The 16,851-nt window shown below is 48.8% G+C and overlaps 1 protein-coding gene across 1 annotated transcript; it reads right to left on the bottom strand.

Moving 5' to 3' along the window:
- Window positions 1-559: 559 nt before the first annotated feature.
- EXOSC7 (exosome component 7) lies at window positions 560-16,298 on the bottom strand. The gene is made up of 8 exons (XM_068103706.2): window positions 16,088-16,298; window positions 15,856-15,957; window positions 11,202-11,296; window positions 10,368-10,533; window positions 10,104-10,174; window positions 2,368-2,491; window positions 1,724-1,879; window positions 560-1,038 (listed from the first exon to the last, which is right to left on the bottom strand). Exons 1-8 carry the CDS (start codon window positions 16,142-16,144, stop codon window positions 937-939), a joined length of 873 nt encoding a protein of 290 aa, XP_067959807.2. The 5' UTR covers window positions 16,145-16,298; the 3' UTR covers window positions 560-936.
- Window positions 16,299-16,851: the final 553 nt, after the last annotated feature.

Genomic DNA, 16,851 nt, shown 5'->3' with positions numbered 1-16,851 from the left:
CTTATTCCTCACTGGAGAAGGTGGTGCAGATGATACCCCTCCTGGTATTCATCTAGGAAGACACCCCTCCCAGCAGGAAAGAAATGTTGCAACATGAAGAGGAGATGGATCACTCAGTACCATGAAGTCGGGATTGCCAATGACCTTGTCTTCAGAGGCAATGACCGCTCCAAAACCATGCCAGGAAATTACAGAACCCTTCCCTTTTGGAACCATGCACTCGGGATTGTAGAGTTATTTTGGTTGGCGCAACACGTGCACTCGTCCGTTTTTCGAGAACATGGCGAAGGATGATTCATCTGACCACATCACATTTCTCCACTGCTCAGTCGTCTGTGCTCTTTGCACCACTGGATTTGCAAACATGAATTGCCAGATGTGATGAGCGGTCTGTGCACTGCAACCCGACTCGGGCATCCCGCTCTGTGGGATTCTCAGCGGACCGTTCTTGATGAAACTGCTGCTCGCTCCCCAGGTTGAAATTTACAGTCAATTGATCTTCTGCAGTTGCTCGCCTGCTTTGCCTTGCACTTCAAATTAACGCATGGATATCACGATCCAGGAGTATGCGCTTTCATGCACTGGTTCCCATTTTTAATTCCAATCAACACAGGTGACATTTCTGGCATATATCATCACAGGAAAAAAGTATCTATAAATCCAGTTTTGTTGAAACTGCCATCACCAACCGAAATTTACACACCTTGTAAGTGTGGAACGACCCAATACACATGATTTCCTTGACGTTTGAGTGTTTTGGTCTTTGTCCTGTTTTCAGAACATCTGATGCTACTCATCGAAGCATCAGACAGGTAGTTCGTATACAATTAATGCAAGAAAAAAATTATGTTGTCCATTTTTTAAAAGAAGGAAATAAAACATTTTTTTAAATGCCGTTTTTTATTTTACAACATAATAATTCGTTTACAGAAAATATTAACCAAGAAAACCAATTCTATCTTTGCAGGAAACGTTTTCTTGGTTGGTCAACGAATCGTCCAAAGCAAAATGCATTTCCTTTCCAACTCTTTGTCCCACCTAGGAAAACGAGAAACGTTTTTGCAATTGAGAAATTTGAAACACATTAGCTCATCTTATCAGCAGAGTAAAAAAATGCATTATTTCGGAGTAAAACATTGGCTGACAAGATGGGGGTAGCACACCTGCATTCAAGTTATCTCGTCCGGGTTAAATTCCTGACAAGGCTACAAGCTACTGGATTGACGCTTCACAGGTAGTACGTCGGTTGTATCGGAGTGTGCCGTCCCTCAGATTGACGTGAAGCTGCGCGTTCCGTGCCCCAGTATCAGTTGGTGGACGTTCGATTACCGTATCCCGTGAATCTATGATGTCTCACGAAGAGTTGGCGAGTTATTGCAAATTGTAGTCGAATGACAGAATGCTGGAAAGCCAATGGCAAATCATCCAGCATAATCTTTGCCACAAGATTACATCAGCAACAAAACTATGTACATGGTTCTTGATTGGATATGAACGCTCGATTCTAATGGCACGTACACAATGCCTTAAAAAAACAGCTTTGACTTGGCTTTCCTTGGGATGTCCATCCTCCAACATGAAATGTTCATGATATTTATAAAATATCACGGAGCAAAACTCAGGCACAGCAAAGGTGGGCTGAGCTCGCAGTTACTGCACGACTACAATGAATGTTGTTATTGGAGCATAACATTGAATGGTAACGCAGTCAATCACCACTTACCTGCACCATTTCAAAGATGCTCTCTGGGTCGAGGCTGCTTGTACCTTCCTTCAGGAATGCTGTTAAGGTTCCATCCGATCTCAAAGCCAGCAGCAGCTTTGCCAAACAACAAGCCTCTTCCTCTGGTGTCGCATCGACAACAAACTGCTTCCCGATCTGAGAAACAACACAAACTCAGCAAAGTGAATGGAACCTGCCACAAGATGCCCATTTACACCAAACCTTCATGGGGAAATGGAGCGGGGAAGCCGGCTGTCTTGTTACATTTACACCCACTCACACATGGTCATTTGAAGGATGAAAAGCAGCTCAGACACCCAGAATACGGCAGAATTTGGCACAGAGCAACGAGCTGAAGTCAACAGGATGGTGGGAAAGAGGAAAATAAAATGAAGATGGTGGTGCAGTATGTCTCGCGTGGGATATGTCTGAGGTGTGCAGGCCTTGGTCTAACAGTATGTGCAGTGCGTTACATTTTGCCCAGAAAAGTGAAAGCAATTTGCTGCTTTTTGCCGTCGAGACGACTCAGGGGATGGGTGGCGATGCCGTCGAGGCGTTTAGGGCCAATTAGGGGGAGGGGGGGGGGGGCAGCATTGTTGCCAAGGCAAACCAAAGACTGCAACAAGCGAACGAGCAGCACTCACCTTGTTCAATGTCACGAAGCAAGGGACGTTCCTTGTATCAAGTTGCATGCAATCAAATGGGTCGTCAGACAGTTCAACCTCCTGAATCCCTTCCTCATTCTTTGCCACTTCCACCCTCGGAATTCTGCACCCAGAGAAAAGGTCTTTGATCATCATCAAGTGCAAGGAGGCAAAAGCAAATGCAATACATTTTGTCAGACCTCATGGGAAGCAAAGAAGCACAATGGCATCAAAATGGCCAATCTCATTCAATGTGCACAAGTACAAACGAGGAATCATGAGATCATGCTTTTGGTGCAGCGAGTTTCAGATGTTATTACCTCTGCCACTGAAGGTGGATAGAGGATGTTTTCACAACTACTTTTTGCATACCAAGTCGAGGCTCATACAAGAGCTAACACATAAAACATATCACAAAGGGAGCAGGAGAAAAGAGGGGGAAGCACAACAACAGTAGGAAACAGGGACATCGGGAGATCTGTGGAAGGGAGAGGGCTGGGGCAGGGTACACAGATAAAAAAAATGAACACTACTCGGTGTTTCAGGAAAGAAAATAAGAGACGGTGGTGAACAGCTGTTTTTAAGACCTGGAGGGAGGAGTAGGATTGAAGTGATAGCAGGAGTTTGTTCCAGGTGTGGGAGAAAAGAGGAATGAAAGAGTAAAGGTGAATAGAGAGTCTTGATTTTGGCAGTTTAACCAGAAGAGGGATGCTGGCAGATCTTGCGCGTCCTGCAGGAATATTTGGGGGACAGAGCACCGAGAGCAGGGGGAGGAGTCGGTAGAAGACAGAAAGACCACCAACCTGCCTGCGGTGAGACAGTGAAAGGCCCTCAGAATCAGCTTCATCACGGGAGATTCCAATGATTCTAAAGGCTTTCATTTCTACAGCGTGAAGCCAATCTAGGTGAGGCAGGAGCACCAGCCCAGAGGGGAGAGCAGTATTCCATCAAGCTGTGGATGAAAGCTTTGTATGTGGTGAGAAGCTCAGTAGTACCAAGGAAGGACTTTGCACGACGAAGGATGCCCAGTCGGTGACTGGCTGTGGAGGCCAGCTTGGAAATGTGGTTTTCTCAGGAAGAATCATGGCTTTTGTCTCTCCTCCCCATCAGTGTGAATAAAACTTCCTCATTTATAAATACAGGTTTATTTTACACAGAATATGAACTTGAAGAAATGCACTTTATAATATGTAATCTGGATCGCATGACATCATACTGTGTACTTGCAACAAATCTGATCATAAGGTCATCTCACCTCAATTGTTGAAGAGATTAACTTATAAAATGGGTCGTGATGTCCAGAAGGTTGTCCAGCCATCCTTATTTTATTTTATTTTTTTTTCTCCTAATCTTCCATTATTACCCAGCTGATTGTTCTGACACTTGACACATGGATAAAAGACAGTAGCTCCCACAATTGCTCTGGCTTAAATTTGGGACCATGGGGGTTCCCTGGGATGGGGGGTTGGGGGGGAGATACCCCATAAATTTTGGATCCCGACATCCTCAATTTACTAACCGATTACACAGAAACCCAATACAACCCTTCTACTCGATGGTTCGCATGATCACTCGATGATAAAATCTTCGATTTCATATCACGGGGCCTCCCAGGGGATCTGAGGAGCTCCCCAAAAGGAGGCGGTCTGAACTACAACCTCAAGAGATGACAGTCAGCCCACTCGGGGCTATTTATTAGAATTTTGCTTTCCATACTTGAGTACGAGTATAAATAAGTCCCTTCTGGTGAATGTTTTTTCCAACACGTCTTTGTTACATCATTGATGAACAGATGGTTTCATCAACTTTAGCTAGAAAAAGCTTCGCTCATCATTGGCTACAGAAATGGGGAGGGAGGGTGAAGAGGATGTGGAGAGTAATAAATGTGTAAATAAACGTGCCTAACGACCAAGCGTTTCTCTCCCAAGCTTTTCTCTCCGCCATTCGCTATTTTTACCTTGCGACCGTACGTCATTGGTTTAGCCAAAGACGTGCCCATCGTTACCAGCAGTTTTCAGGTGGTGTTTGTGGTTATTACTTCAACACAAGGTCTGACTGGATGGCCTAGAGCCCTAGACGTAGCAAACTCACCTGGAAGCTGTATCGCCTGGGTTTGACTCCCGACCCAGCTATAAACTGTCATCCCGGTGTTTCACAGGTTGGGCGATTAATCAATGCGCGCTCCTTAAAAGTAGTCGAGCTATTGCCGGCACCATGGCCAAAGTCCTGTCCTAACCAGCAGAGGGCACTGCATCAGCAGCTTGGCCATGCCCTCAGCCAATGATGGAACTACTTCTTTTCTTCAATGAAAATCGCCCAAGCAAGGCATAATGCCACTCTCGGTTAGGGGCGAAGCAAAGGGAAGAAAAAGATGAAGATAAAGCAAATAAAAATAAAGAACGAAAATTATAAAAAGAAAACATCCAAGACACAGGAAGTATCAGAAGTCAGGTAAAATGGGATTAAACCTCAAAGATGTAGGAAGTAGAAATTGGCATTCCTCTTAGAGCCGAGTAGATCGGATGGGAAGCATGTTACAGATAGTGAATTCCAGAGCGAGACAGCACGAGGGATAAAACTATCTGCATAGCCTTTCATTCTGCACTTTGAATCAACTATAGGGTATGGGTGAGCGGAGATGGCAAACTGAGTCTGGCGTCCAAACACTCGTACGGGAGGAACCAAGTTAGAAAGTCCAACAGAACATTTGCCATGAAAATATCTGTAGAACAAACCAAGAGTGGCAATAGACCTATGGTGAGAGAGTGGTTGAAGAGTTTAACCCATCTCCACACCAACCAGGTCGACTATGCGTCATTATGTAGTTGGTTCATTATGCTAACTATGTTGGTTCACCAACCAGTCACCAACAAGGTTTATTTCAGCTTTGAGCTGCAAACTCCCCTTCCTGTTCAGGCTGGAGTTCCCCAAGGCAGTGTTCTGGGCCCTGTGCTTTTTCTGGTCTTCATCAATAATCTCTCTGACTCTTGAAAATCCTCTCTATCTTTTTGCTGATGACTCCACTCTCTGCCGCTCCATTCCTCATCCCTCAGATCGGCAGTCTGCAGCCTCCTCACTCTCTGCAGACCTGGACAAAATCACAGACTGGACAAACAAGTGGAACATGTCTTTCAATCCTGATAAATCTCACTCTCAATATGTCTCTCCGAAAAGACCGTCTGGACAACCCTCCACTCTACTTTCTCAACAATCCTCTCCAAAAAGTTCTGTCGCTCAAGCTTTTGGGTCTCACTATCTGCCATGTCAATTATGACAATGACAATTACAACTACAACTACATGTGGGCAGGGTACAGCCCGAAGTGGAGATCGGTTTCTGAGGTTTGGGACATGGAATGTAGGGACAATGACAGGGAGATCAGGAGAAGTGGTGGAAGTATTGGTCAGAAGAAGAGTGGACATATGTTGTGTGCAAGAGACGAGATGGAAGGGAAGTGGTGTGAGAATGGTGAAGGGTAGGCAGGGACAGAAATACAAGTTTGTGTGGCAAGGGTGCCTGGAGGGCGTGAATGGTGTTGGTGTCCTGTTTTCTGAGGAGTTTGTAGACAGTGTGGTGAGTGTGACTAGAGTGAGTGATAGGTTGATGATGGTGAAAATGATGATTGGAAAGCTCTTGGTGAACGTCATCTCGGGATATGCTCCGCAGGTTGGTCGGAGCGATGAAGAGAAGGATAAGTTCTGGTGTGCGATAGAGAAGCTGATGGAAAACGTGAAAGAGGAGGAAGTTGTTGTGGTAGGAGGAGACCTAAATGGACATGTGGGAAGGAGTATGGATGGTTTTGACGGAGTTCATGGGGGTTACGGATATGGTGTGAGAAATGGAGAAGGTGAAAGGATTTTGGAGTTTGCTGATGGAGCTGATTTGTTGATTTGTAATACTCAGTTCCAGAAAGAGGATAATAAGCTTGTTACATACACGTCAGGTGTGTCGACGACAACCGTTGACTACCTGATGGTGCGTAGGCGAGATAGGGGGCACCTCCGAGACACAAAGGTGATCCCGGGGGAGGAGGCTGTTTCACAGCACCACTTGGTTGTCTGCGACGTAAGGGTGAAAGGTGCGAGGAGAGCTCGGCGGATGAAGTACCAACCGAGAATGAAGGTGTGGAGGTTGAAAGAGGGGACAGTAAGGGAGGCATTAAAAGAGAGGCTGAGTAGGGTCGAGGATGATGTGGTTGAGCTTGAAAGTGGTTGGATGTCAATGAAAGCTAGTCTGTTGGGAGCCGTTGGTGAGGTATGTGGATGGACAAAAGGACCACCGAGGCACTCGGAAACATGGTGGTGGGATGATGAAGTTGGAAAGAGGATTGACGAGAAGAGGAAGAAGTTCAAGGAGTGGCAGAAGGCGAAGGGTACGGGAGCAGAAACAGCAGAGCATGAAAGTTATAAGGCAGCCAGGAAGGCTGCAAAGAAAGAGGTAGCAAAGGCGCAGGAGGCATGTAGGAAAATGTTCGGAGACGCTTGGATTCGGAAGAGGGTCAGAGAGCGGTATTCAGGATTGCAAAGCAGATAGCGAAAGAGAGGTGTGATGTGATGGGGGTGAGCTGCTTGAAGGATGAAGTGGGACAAATCGTTGTCGACCCAGATGGAATTAAAGGAAGATGGAAAAGATATATGGAAATGCTGTTGAATACAGAGAATGAATGGGATGGCAACATAGAGAGTAACCCAGTTTTAGGACCGGCAGAGAAGATAACTGAGAAGGAAGTTGAGGAAGCGATAAAAGCAATGAAGGGTAGAAAAGCGGGACGGCCGACGGGAGTTGTGGGAGATATGTTGAAGGCAGCAGGAAGTTGGGGTGTGAAGAGAATGACAGAGATCTGTAATCTGGTGGTGAAAGAAGGCCGCATTCCAGTGGATTGGGAACTGAGTACCCTCGTCCCTCTATACAAGGGGAAAGGTGACCCTCTGGAGTGTGGCTCGTACCGAGCGATAAAGTTATTGGAGCATGGAATGAAGGTATTGGAAAGGGTGTTGGAGAGGAGGATAAGGAAGAAAGTGAAGATCGACGAAATGCAGTTTGGATTTATGCCAAGAAGAGGAACGACAGACGCGCTTTTCATTGTGAGGCAGTTGCAGGAGAAGTACATGGAGAAGAGGAAGAAGTTGTTTCTTGGGTTTGTTGATCTGGAGAAAGCATTCGATCGGGTTCCACGCAAAGTATTGACATGGGCATTGAGGAAGTTAGGAGTGGAGGAATGGTTGATCAGAGTAGTGATGGCAATGTACAAAAGAGCGCGCACAGCTGTAAGGACGAAGGACGGGAACAGTGGTGAGTTTGAGGTGAAGGTGGGAGTGCATCAGGGGTCGGTACTAAGTCCACTACTATTTGTAGCTGTGATGGAGGTGCTGGCTCAGAACGTAAAGGAGGGTTTACCGTGGGAGTTGTTGTATGCAGATGATCTGGTGTTGATTGCGGAAAGTATGGATGGACTGAAGGAAAAGATGAACACGTGGAAGGAATGTATGGAGACAAAAGGTCTGAAGGTGAATATCGGAAAGACGAAGGTGATGGCAAGTGGTAAAGCATGTGGTGAGGTGGAAAGAACTGGGAAGTGGCCCTGTGCTGTGTGTAGGAAGGGTGTCGGAGTGAACTCCATTCAGTGTACAATGTGCGCTGAGTGGGTTCATCAAAAATGTAGTGGTCTGAGAGGGTCATTAACCAGTGTGGCAGCTACATTCAAATGTAAGGTGTGCACAGAGGGAGCTGCAGATGGAGGAAATGTTGAGTTGGATCTTGGAGATGGTGTGAAGCTGGAAGGTGTGAAAACATTTTGCTACCTCGGAGACATGCTGAATGGAGAAGGTGGATCAGACTCGGCAACGGTTGCTCGAGTGAGATGTGCATGGAAGAAGTTTCGGGAATTGAGTGGCGTGCTGATGATGAGGGGAGTGTCGTTGAAGCTGAAGGGAAAGGTGTATGCTGCGTGTGTGAGAAGTGTTATGATTTATGGGAGCGAGACATGGGTAATGAACGTAGAGCAGCAACGAAGGTTGGAAAGGGTGGAAATGCGAATGGTTCGACGGATGTGCGGAGTATCGTTGAGAGAGAGGAAGACAAATGATGAATTGCGAAAGATGATGGGAATAGAGCCTGTGATTGATGCTGTGAAGAGGAACAGGTTGAGATGGTTTGGTCATGTGTTGAGGAAGGATGAAAGTGACTGGTTGAGAAGAGTGATGGAAATGAATGCAGAAGGAAGTAGAAGACGGGGAAGACCGAGAAAGACTTGGCTAAAGATGGTGGAAGAAGAAATGCGGGCAAGGGGGTTAACAAGGAGAGATGCAGAAAATAGGGCAAAATGGAGAAGATTGTCATGGGGACCGCAAGGCTAACCCCCACTCTAGAAGGGAAAATGGCCTTTTAAAATGCATGTTGTTGTTGTTGTTGTTGTATCTGCCATGATATTTCCTGGGAAAACCACATTTCCAATATGGCCTCCAAAGCCAGTCGCCGACTGGGCATCCTCTGTCATGCAAAGTCCTTCCTTTGCACACCTGAGCTCTTCACCACATACAAGGCTTTCATCCGCAGCTCAATGGAATACTGCTCTCCCCTCTGGGCCGGTGCTCCTGCCTCACACCAAGCTCGGCTTCACGCTGTTGAAACCAAAGCTTTCAGAATCATTGGAATCTCCCGCGATGAAGTTAACTCCGAGGGCCTTTCACTCACGCACCGCAGGCAGGTTGGTGGTCTTTCTGTCTTCTACAGACTCCTCTCCGGCCTTGCTCCCCCAGCTCTCTCTGGGCTCTGTCCCCCAAATATTCCTCCAGGTCGCACAAGATCTGCCTGCAACCTTCTTATGGTTAAACTGTCAAAATCAAGACTCTCTGCTCACTCCTTCATTCCTCTTTTCTCCCGCCTCTGGAACAAACTCCCCCACTCCCTTCAATCCCACTCCTCCCTCCAGGTCTTTAAAACAACTGTTCACCACCATCTCTTATCTTCCCCCATTCAAAACCTTGATCTTTTCTACCCCCGCTAATTTCACCCGATCCACTTTTTTGAAATACCAACTTCCTTCTCCCACAAAGTGTTTTATACTTCTCCCACACCCCCACCCCATTCCCACACCTCCTCCCCCCAAGCCCTCTCCCTCCCACAGATCTCCCGATGTCCCTGCTCTCAAATGTTGTGTTTGTGCTTTCCCTTCTCTCCCAATCTTGTCTACCGCGACCCTTATTATATACTTTGTGTGTCTGATTTTTTTTGTGTGATAAATGTTAGCTTTTTCATGAGCCTCGATCCTGTATACAAAAAACAAAAAAAAATTAACGAAGAACTTCAACGCATGATCATGGGGTGTACTTCTGGCGTTCCCGGGGAGTGAGGGGGGTCAGTTTCACCTGGCGTGCGGAGTTGCCCATTAACATAACAATTCATATTAAAGGAAAGACACAGACAGTCTGCTTGTTTACTTGTGTAATTTCATGAATCGTTCTTTCATTTATTTGTGCCGCCCCCAAATTTTGCAGCTCAAGGTGACTGCCGAGTTTGCCGAATGATAGCACCGGCCTTGGCTGTGGACATATTCAGTGTGTGCTGATGATTTACACTCGATAAACATTCGGCATCGTCATGTTCAATGAAGTGTTCCCTTTTGACTTGCGAGTGCAAAAGCAGCTTTCGTGTAATCAGCGGTCACCCGGAAGCGCAAGATCTTTGAACTGTATTTACGGGAGTGGTCATCGAGGGATACAGGCCAAGGCAATCACCTTGTGTTACGAAGAGCTGCTTTCACTGCCAAGGATGCCGTGTCGAGCATGTTCCCTCCATATTCCAAAATCTGAAATGCAGATCGGGCAACAGGTGTCCAGCAACAGGAATTTTACATTATCGGACAAATCGACGGGAAAACAACGCATCACATTTTTACTTTTGAAGGGGGAATGTCTTGCACTGAAACCATGGCAACCGTGAAACCACCATGTATGTTCACGTATAACCATTGAAGTTAATCGATAATGTCTTTAACGTACCAGCACATCGACATAGAGGATCCAACAATGCTTCCCGGGGACGATGCACACGGTTTGGCGAGGCAGACAGCTCGGGTTGTTGAAGGCACAATACAAAGAATTTGTTATCATCGTGGCCAGTTCATCGCCACCACGTCCGTCAAACTCGAGAGTGGCGTTGGCGGAGCTGTCCAAGTACAGAGGAACAAATAGCTGTACGTTAACGAGGTAACAAACAAACAAGAAATATGTCGTGCATAGCACGTTACTTGCAAAATCCCTAAAATAAGTTGTTGGCCTAAGTTGACCTCGAAAATACTTGGTGGTTGAATTCAGCGCCCAGATATACAAATCTTCTTAAAATTTCAAGGCAATCGGATGAAAATTGAGGATTTTAGAAATTCGACAAAGTTGGTGAACTTTGGCCTATGTTGACCTATTGACCTTTTGATCCCCAAAACAATAAGCTTCTTGCTTATGATCAACTCTACCATTTGGTGAAGTTTCATGAAGATCGGTTGAAAATTGTGACCTGTAGGCAACTGACTGACAGACAGACAAACAGACAGACGAACAGACAGACAGAACAACGCACAAGATCAACCAATATACTTGAAAAATCTTCGATTTTCACAAGTAAAAAGAATGAGGGGGACAGGGGAATAAAATCACAACAACCTGGAAAACGGGAGTGATTGGGAATGGGGTCGTTTGGGTTAGAAGAGATAATGGGTATGGATGGGGCATGACCTCAGGTAGTGGTAAACAGGTGTGTTGAAGCCCTGGAGGGAAGAATAGCACCTAACAAGTTTACCAAACAAGTGTTGCACACAAAGTACTTGCCCAACCACTTACCAACTGACGAAGAACTCCACATATCCCTCCGAAGGCGAGTCGGGCTTTGGGGTACCCATCTCCACCTTCACACCAACCAGGACGTCACTGCTGCCCTACTCACAAAATACATTTTTAAAGCCCCAGGAATTATTTAGCTCAGGTAGAACAGCAAGGTGATAGTGAGCATGTTATTATTAAAATTAGTATACAGTGCATGTTTTTATTCCTCCGCAGGACGGTTGTCCGTCCGGCTGTGCGTGCGTACCAAACTTTAGTTTCCAGAATAAGCGCTTATGGGATTGGCTTATTGGTATGAAAAAAAACCAAAAATAAAACCACCTTTAGAGGCCATTTTTCCCCACAAGCGGGGGTTGGCCTTTTTCGGGGACCGTGGTTGTTGTTGTTTTTTGGTCCCCTTTTTTGAAGCAATGTTTTACGGCCGGGTGCCCTTCCTGCCGCCAACCCTATTTGTCGCCTTTTTACGACAAACAGGGAATTACCAGTGAACTGGTACTCAATTTGCCGACCTCGGAAGGATGACAGGCTGAGTCAACCCCCCTGGCATTAATTCAGCGATCGACCGGGATTCGAACCCAGGATCCTAGGATCCTAAGCTCCTAAGCTGGCACCCTAGCCGCTAGCCCAACACCAGGATTGGCTTATTGGTATGAACTGTGATAATTGGTATGATAACAAATTTGGTATGAACTGCAATACAAAGATGAACTGTTTCGATTTTGGGTTGAAAAGGTCAAAGGTCATGACCATGGTCATGTGACGTTTAATTTAAAATCTTGGTTACCACAACAACTTGGACGAGAGAAGGGATTTCAATCAAACTTTACAGTAAATATCGCGGATGCTTCTTCATGGTGGTCGAACCCTTCCCACTCCTCTCCCCAATGCAATTCGGGGGCAAAATCTTCCCCATTCTGTCCTGCTGCCCTGCTGCCCGGATTCGTCAGGTCAGCGCGTTGTTAGGGTCAGAGTGCCGATTGGTCCCCATGGACCGTCCCTTTCCCTCTTGTCCCTGTTTCTCTCTTTCTCCAACTCTGACGTGGCCCTGACTTCGTGAAGGTGGGTCACACCATCCTCGATGTGGGGGATCTCTGGGTCGTTTCTGGGAGATCGATCCGCTGTCTTTGTGTCACAGGCTTGTTCGAGAGAACTGTCCGAAGTGATACAACAACAACCAAATTTGACACCACAATGGCCTGCTGTGCAAAGATGGACAGATTAAATTTTTGGGTGCAACAGGACATGTCAACTTTGACAATATTTTTGCAGATCATAACTCGAGTTTGAAGCATCTGAGGTTTTACCTCTGTCATGTGACCTTTAATCGAGATCAAACGTAAACAGTGGGTTGACATCGAACGCAGGCGGACGCATATCCAATATCACCCACCGATGCAGACATTGTACAACAGAGCTCGTTTCGTCCCAACCTGTACAATAACTTGGGGTATAATTAGCAGTGGAAGTAGATCCCAGACTCGTGGAGGTGAATCAGACTCGTGGAGGTGAATCATAGACTCGTGGAGGTGCATCATAGACTCGTGGAGGTGCATCATAGACTCGTGGAGGTGCATCATAGACTCGTGGAGGTGCATCACAGACTCGTGGAGGTGCATCACAGACTCGTGGAGGTGCACCATAGACTCGTGGAGGTGCACCATAGACTCGTGGAGGACCACCATAGACTCGTGGAGGTGCACCATAGACTCGTGGAGGTGCACCATAGACTCGTGGAGGTGCAGCATAGACGCGTGGACGTGCACCATAGACGCGTGGACGTGCACCTTAGACGCGTGGACGTGCACCTTAGACGCGTGGACGTGCACCATAGACTCGTGGACGTGCACCATAGACTCGTGGACGTGCACCATAGACTCGTGGACGTGCACCATAGACTCGTGGACGTGCACCATAGACTCGTGGAGGTGCATCATAGACTCGTGGAGGTGCATCATAGACTCGTGGAGGTGCATCATAGACTCGGGGTGGAGGTATGTCATAGACTCGTGGAGGTATGTCGTAGACACGTGGAGGTATGTCGTAGACACGTGGAGGTATGTCATAGACTCGTGGTGGTTGGTACACAATCTCGCCTTTGGAGTTTGGGTTGTGCAGCCTCGGTTCAAAACTTCTCAGCTATAAACTGCCACCCTGGTGTTGCACAGGTTAAGAAATTCATTAATGTCCCTCGGGACACCCTGAAGGAATTAATGACAAATTCCGGCACAAACCTACAGGGGGCACTGCTGCACTTCCAATCATGACAACGAGCATCCACGTGCTGCACACGAAGACGTCATGAGCCAGGGTTGGACAACTCATGCAAACACACCATGACTACAGTGGGGAACCAGGGGTGAGGAGGTCCATTAGGGGGGAGGGAAGGCAGATCCATTAGGGAGGGGCAGATCCATTAGGCGGGCGGATCCATTAGGGGGGTGGATTCATTCGGGGGGGGGGGGGGGAACGATCGATTAGGGGGGGGGGGGAACGATTGATTAGGGGGGGAGGGCCGTATCCATTCGGGAGGGGGGGGTGGATCTATTATGGGGGAGGGGTGATCCATTATGTGAGGGCGGTTCCATTATGGGAGGGCACATCCATTAGGGGAGGGCGGATACATTAGGGGATGGCGGGATCCATTATGGGGGGTAGGGGGGGATCCATTAGGAGGGCAGGGGGGATCCATTAGGGGGGGAGAGGGGATCCATTAGGGGGGGAGAGGGCATCCATTAGGGGGGAGGGGCATCCATTAGGGGGGGAGGGGGCATCCATTAGGGGGGGAGGGGGCATCCATTAGGGGGGGAGGAGGCATCCATTAGGGGGGAAGGGGGAGCCATTAGGGGGGAGGGGGAGCCATTAGGGGGGGATCCATTAGGGGGAGGGGCGATTCATTAGGGGGAGGGGCGATCCATTAGGGGGGGGGAGGGGGATCCATCAGGAGGAGAGAGAGGGATCCATAAGGGGGGGAGAGAGGAATCCATAAGGGGGGGAGAGGAGATCCATTAGGGGGGGGGAGAGGAGATCCATTAGGGGGGGAGAGAGGGATCCATTAGGGGGGGAGGGGATCCATTGGGGGGGGGGGAGAGACGGATCCATTAGGGGGGGGAGAGAGGGATCCATTAAGGGGGGAGAGAGGGATCCATAAGGGGGGTAGGGGGGATCCATAAGGGGGAGGGATCCATTAGGGGGGGGAGAGAGGGATCCATGAGGGGGGATCCATTAGGGGGGGAGAGGGGGATCCATTAGGGGGGGGGGATCCATTAGGGGGGGGAGATCCATTAGGGGGGGAGAGAGGAATCAATAAGGGGGGGAGGGGCGGATCCATTCGGGGGGGGAGGGGCGGTTCCATTAGGGGGGAGGAGCGGATCCATTCGGGGGGGGAGGGGCGGATACATTAAGGGGGGAGGGGCGGATCCATTAGGGAGGGTGGGGTGGATCCATTAGGGGGGGAGGGGTGGATCCATTAGGGGGGAGGGCGGATCCATTATGGGGGAGGACGGATCCATTAGGGGGGGGGAGATGCATTAGGGGGGGGGGAGAGGAATCAATAAGGGGGGGAGGGGCGGATCCATTCGGGGGGGAGGAGCGGTTCCATTAGGTGGGAGGGGCGGATCCATTAGGGGGGGAGGGGCGGAGACATTAAGGGGGGAGGGGCGGATCCATTAGGGAGGGTGGGGTGGATCCATTAGGGGGGGAGGGGTGGATCCATTAGGGGGGAGGGCGGATCCATTAGGGGGGAGGGCAGATCCATTAGGGGGGAGGGGCATATCCATTAGGGGGGAGGGGCGGATCCATTCGTGGGGAGGAGCAGATCCATTAGTGGGGAGGGGCGGATCCATTAGGGGAAGGCGGATCCATTAGGGGAGGGAGGATCCATTAGGGGAGGGCGGATCCATTAGGGGAGGGTGGATCCATTAGGGGAGGGCGGATCCATTCGGGGATGGGCGGATCCATTAGGGGATGGGCGGATCCATTAGGGGAGCGCAGATCCATTAGGGGAGCGCGGATCCATTAGGGGAGCGCAGATCCATTAGGGGAGCACGGATCCATTAGGGGAGCGCGGATCCATTAGGGGAGGGCGGATCCATTAGGGGAGGGCGGATCCATTAGGGGAGGGCGGATCCATTAGGGGAGGGCGGATCCATTAGGGGAGGGCGGATCCATTAGGGGAGGGCGGATCCATTAGGGGAGGGCGGATCCATTAGGGGAGGGTGGATCCATTAGGGGAGGGCAGACGCATTGGAGGGCAGACCCATTAAAGGAGGGCAGACCCATTAGAGGAGGGCAGACCCATTAGAGGAGGGCAGACCCATTAGAGGAGGGCAGACCCATTAGAGGAGGGCACACCCATTAGAGGAAGGCACACCCATTAGAGGAGGGCACACCCATTAGAGGAGGGCACACCCATTAGAGGAGAGCACACCCATTAGAGGAGGGCACACCCATTAGAGGAGGGCAGACCCATTAGAGGAGGGCAGACCCATTAGAGGAGGGCAGACCCATTAGAGGAGGGCAGACCCATTAGAGGAGGGCAGACCCATTAGAGGCCAGACCCATTAGAGGGCGGACCCATTAGAGGAGGGCGGACCCATTCGGGGAGGGCGGACCCATTCGGGGAGGGCGGACCCATTCGGGGAGGACGGAGCCTTACGAGTCGCACTCTCGACGAGCCGTTTGTGTTGGAGACGACGTCGAGTTCGAGCTCCAGCTGCCGGTAGTCCACATGTGCACGTCCGTCGCAGCGCACACCGGCCTGACGGAACGCAAACAAGGTTGGGGCGTCACAAACCACGCACCGAACAGTCATGCCAAAGAACAGGACCCCGCTAAATATTTATAAACGGTGTGATTGGACATGGACGTGAAACAAACGTTAGTGTTACCTGAACACCGTGAGCTATGTAGGCGCGTTCTGCGTCGCTCAGCAGGATGGAAGACATTATGGTGAAACAACCTGGGACAGAATTTTAATTGGCGTACCAAAAAAAAAAAAGGTCACAGAACGATCCCTTTCTCAAACGCCTTGCATGCCCCGAGAACGCGCATCACTTCCGATTCCTTGTATGGCGTGACTGGACTTCCACATTTCATTGTCTGTGAACGCAAATTAATAACACTAAAAATACAACACTGCACATACAAATAAAGTAAGTGGCAGGTTAGCAGCAAAATAAAATAAATAAGGGATTAAACAAACACAGTAGACACTGCCACTTATTACACCGTCGTTGCCTTCAATGCGTGCGTGAAAATAAAGCAGTTCGCGTTTACACACGTACTATTGAAAATATATAACGGCAATACATAGAACAATCAGCACCCATCATGCACCACCCAATGGTTTAGCTGAATCTGCTGGGAAGACGAGACAAAGTTTGATCATCAAGATAGAGCAGCCTGCAGAATGGAGAGGGGAGCTCATCTAGACATTGTGGACTACGAGAAGCACGCCAACCCAGAGTGCCGAGTCGAGTCTCCCACGATTAAACGCACAACTAATACTAATCGTCATGGCGGGCAGAACACGCAAATGACTGTCTAGTGTCTATGAAAGGAAAGTTTATCAAACCACAAAAGACAAACGTTATACAGGAGGAAGTGCATGGAAGACTATACAAGGAATTCAATCTAAGTTGGCCTCCGAAAC

The sequence above is a fragment of the Myxine glutinosa genome, chromosome 2, assembly GCF_964187855.1.
Source record: "Myxine glutinosa chromosome 2, kmMyxGlut1.1, whole genome shotgun sequence".
Taxonomy (NCBI): Eukaryota; Metazoa; Chordata; class Myxini; order Myxiniformes; family Myxinidae; genus Myxine; species Myxine glutinosa.
The sequence above is the reverse complement of the archived record's forward strand: the minus strand, read 5'-3'. Positions and strand labels throughout refer to the sequence as shown.

Bases quoted from the DNA above. Each gene is read 5' to 3' on its own strand.
- EXOSC7 (XM_068103706.2), bottom strand. From the start codon at position 16,144: ATGTCTTCCATCCTGCTGAGCGACGCAGAACGCGCCTACATAGCTCAC. The intron at 11,297-15,855 runs GTAAGGCTCCGT...TTTTGTGAGTAG, and splicing joins GCTCGTCGAGAGTGCGACTC to GGCAGCAGTGACGTCCTGGT. The intron at 2,492-10,103 runs GTGATTGCCTTG...CTCTGGGTGCAG, and splicing joins GCAGCTCTTCGTAACACAAG to AATTCCGAGGGTGGAAGTGG.